The 3,547-nt window shown below is 42.4% G+C and overlaps 1 protein-coding gene across 1 annotated transcript; it reads right to left on the bottom strand.

The window, feature by feature from the left end:
* Positions 1-1,056: 1,056 nt before the first annotated feature.
* LOC133862045 (cytochrome P450 89A2-like) lies at positions 1,057-2,984 on the bottom strand. Its single transcript, XM_062297895.1, has one exon. The coding sequence runs from the start codon at positions 2,911-2,913 to the stop codon at positions 1,354-1,356; it is 1,560 nt and encodes a 519-aa protein (XP_062153879.1). The 5' UTR covers positions 2,914-2,984; the 3' UTR covers positions 1,057-1,353.
* Positions 2,985-3,547: the final 563 nt, after the last annotated feature.

The following is a 3,547-nucleotide window of genomic DNA, read 5'->3' as shown; positions in this document are numbered from 1 at the left end:
GAATTACAAGTCTATTGCTATGTTAATTGTTAAGGAGTAAGGACTGGACTACAAGTCTATTGCTATTTTGTCTTCAAGGCATCGTATTAATCGCATTAAAACATAGAGGGTGATTACAATCATGAATACCATTGAAATTTCAAACGTAAAATTCTTTCAGAAAAAGTAACTTACATCTCTTACACAAAAGAAAACCTTAATTCTGATTTACATAACAAACAAGAAAATGGAAATCAAAACAAACCCACAGAACTTACGAACAAGTGCAAAACAAGCAATAAAATGCAAAATATAACTCAGAGAGAGAGAGAGAGAGAGAGAGAGAGAGAGAGAGAGAGAGAGAGAGAGAGAGAGAGAGAGAGAGAGAGAGAGAGAGAGAGAGAGAGAGAGAGAGAGAGAGAGAATGACTGTAGTGGCGCTCTTTGTCGGCGGTGAGCGGAGAAATTTTTTTAAAAAAAAGTCGGAGAGATCTGGAACGGCGGTGAGCGGTGGTCAGCTACTATCCGGGCGAGGGTCGACTAGTCTCTGGCCGGCTTTGCCGGTAAGTGGTGGGGGATGGCGGTGGGCGGTGGATTTTGGGTTGGGGGGGAGAGTTAAAATATTTTGCCAAAATTTTTTGAAACCTGTAGGGGGAACGGGGGTTGCATGTTTTAGAAGCTTAGTAAATATATATATATTTTTTAAAAAAAGAAGTGACACGTGGACAAGAAAGTAGGATGAAAGTCTTTATAGGGGGAGCCGGATAGACGAACTCTTTAAATTCTACTTAAAATCCAAACATAATTTGCACACCAAATAATAATTAAATTCTAATTTCAAAAGAACGAGCACCTAATTGGGGCCATAAACTTCTTCTCTACGACTACGAAGGCATTCGTCATAGAAGCTGCTTTTCCTGGTGTTCAAAACAGTACAACTCTTGGAATGTTGTTATGGAATTTTTTTGGTCAATGGATAGTAGAGTAGTCATCCCTCCTCAGAAACTGCATGCGTATATATATGTACAAAACCACTAAAAGAGTACGGAAAATTTGTAGAAACCGACTACAAAAAATATCTCCATGGAAAATTCAACATTGGCAATTTTATAGAAAACATGTGCAACTCGATCTAGATATCTCATGATCAAGTGACTCATCCTACAAGCATAATGTTGGTGAGTCAATTGATCCTTTAGTGTAATACAATCCAATTGTTGACAAAGATGTAATACAATCCAATGAAAGATTGGTAAATTAAATCAAACAACTTGCATACATACATAGCATGTCCTTGTCATCTATGAAACTATGATGAATCGATAAGGTGGTCGTCTTTATTCATCATGCACTGAAAACTACGTACTATGATCATCTATTTGACTCTTCTTGGGATAACTTGGGCCCGCACTGGATTCTTCATAACAACCAAGAACTCTTCCTTCTCCGAGAGATCAACATCATCCACCGCCTTCCACTCGAAATTCCATACCAAATTTGCAACAAAGTACTCAATAATTAGCGACCCATATTTGTAACCGGGACACATCCTCCTTCCAGCACCGAATGGCAACATCTTAAACGATGTCACATCACCCACTTCTTCTCCACCGGTACCATTATCATTACTAGTACTAGTCATCATCCTTTCAGGCCTAAACTCCATTGGATTCTCCCACACTGTTGGATCCCGCCCTATTATTGCAGTCCCGATGAGCACCGTTGTATTTTTTGGGATATTGTACCCACTTATTTCCATATCTTCTGTGTTTGTGTGTGGAACCAAGGAGGTATTTGGAGGGTGAATTCTGAGACATTCTAGGATCACCGCTTTCAAATATGGAATCCTCTGCAAATCCTCCTCCTTAACCTCTTCCGCTCCTTGTTCCACAACTCGACTGATTTCAGCAAAAAGCTTGGCTTGAACACGTGGATACTTTACTAAATATGCCATGACCCACTGGAACATCGTTGCGGTTGTGTCAGCGCCTGCGTTGATAAACTCCGAGCTCAAACTCAGTACATCGGCCTCCTCAAGCTTTCCGGCCCCCTCGGAAATTTCCAGATCCAGTAAGGTATCTGTGTATGTTACCAAGTTGACTACTTCTTTGCCGGCCTTCTTCTCTTGCTTCAACTTCTGTCGGGCTCTAATATGAGGCATAAGGATGTCGTATTGACGCCTTAAGAATTCTGTGTACTTTTGCCAACGCTTTCTATACACAAGCTTCCCTAATCTCGGCCAGTTAGCGAACACGCTGAACTTCGCGTAACTGACAAGAAATGTATATTGTATGTGTTCGACTTCTCGAATTGCATCCTCGCCGATGTCTCCGTAAGTCATGAGAATGAACAAGGAAAACACGGCTTGGTGGAGATGCTCAAAGAGACGTACGGCGCCAGCCTCACCCTCTTGCTTGGAAGATTGCTGCTCGAAGCTATTAATCATTGTTTCCATGGATCGCTTGCGGGCGAAAGAGTAAGATTTCAACCCAGCAGGGTGGAGAGCTTCAGACACGAGGTTACGACGAAGGACACGCCAAGTAACGCCATAGGGGGATCCCCCAATATCTTTGTGCTTGTTACTGAGAACATAGCTGACAGGGACGACTGGTGGACGATTTGCAAAGATGGCACTGTTTTTAACAAGGGCTTTGTGGGCGATGGGGTAGGAGGTGATGAAAACAAGGGGTTTAGAGCCGACGAGTAGGGTGAGAACAGGGCCATACTTTTGGGAGAGGTTAGAGAGGAGGGATCGAAGCTCAATGGTTGATTTGGGAAGTAAATGAAGGTGTCCTATGATGGGAAGAGGCGGGGGTCCTGGTGGGAAGAGGTGGCCTTTTGATTCATTCTTTTTGGAGGAGAAGAGAAGACTGGAGAGGAGTTTTATGAAAAAACATGCAGAGAGAGATACGAGAATGATCAACCAGGCCTCCATCGATCTCCAAGTAATATTGTGGGGTGGTGAGTAGTACTGGTGGATGAATGAATGTGTTAGCTTGAAGATGGATGCTGCCTAGCTAGCTCATTTATATGCAAGAAACCAACAACCATGGCCAACTCTTTAAGACCATGACCATGACCATGACCATGATGGGCGCAAGTAAACAAACATGGGTGAATTAAGAATTTCTGAGCCGCCTCGATCTGCCGCCCGCGCTCTCTTTGGAATTGCTGTTCTCTTTCTTTCTCTGTCTTTGACCACTATATATCCTCCACTTGAGTGTGTCCGGTCTTGCTTACTATACTTCTCTCCGCCTCCTGTCCAAGTCAGTGTAATATCTAGCTGATCTTATGCCCGCCTGTGCGCGTCTCAGTGATAAAAACAAAATATTTGCTTATTTATATATATATAAAGAAAACAACAACAACAATAATGTCCGGCCATGCTGCGTTTTGAGAATTGCATGATGCGCATGCTTGGTATTTCTGGAGTCATGGTTCTGGAGACATGCATGCGTGAAAGTCATAATACAAATTATTTACTACACCTTTTCTAGATGAAGACGAAATTTAAGGACTAAATAAATTTCCAAAGAAATTGCCTGCGTTTGGCATCCAGCGAGTGAATT

The sequence above is a fragment of the Alnus glutinosa genome, chromosome 2, assembly GCF_958979055.1.
Source record: "Alnus glutinosa chromosome 2, dhAlnGlut1.1, whole genome shotgun sequence".
Classification (NCBI taxonomy): Eukaryota; Viridiplantae; Streptophyta; class Magnoliopsida; order Fagales; family Betulaceae; genus Alnus; species Alnus glutinosa.
Note: the sequence above shows the minus strand (reverse complement) of the source record. Positions and strands in the feature narration are given on the sequence as shown.

Coding starts and splice junctions, on each gene's coding strand:
- LOC133862045 (XM_062297895.1), bottom strand. CDS start 2,913: ATGGAGGCCTGGTTGATCATTCTCGTATCTCTCTCTGCATGTTTTTTC.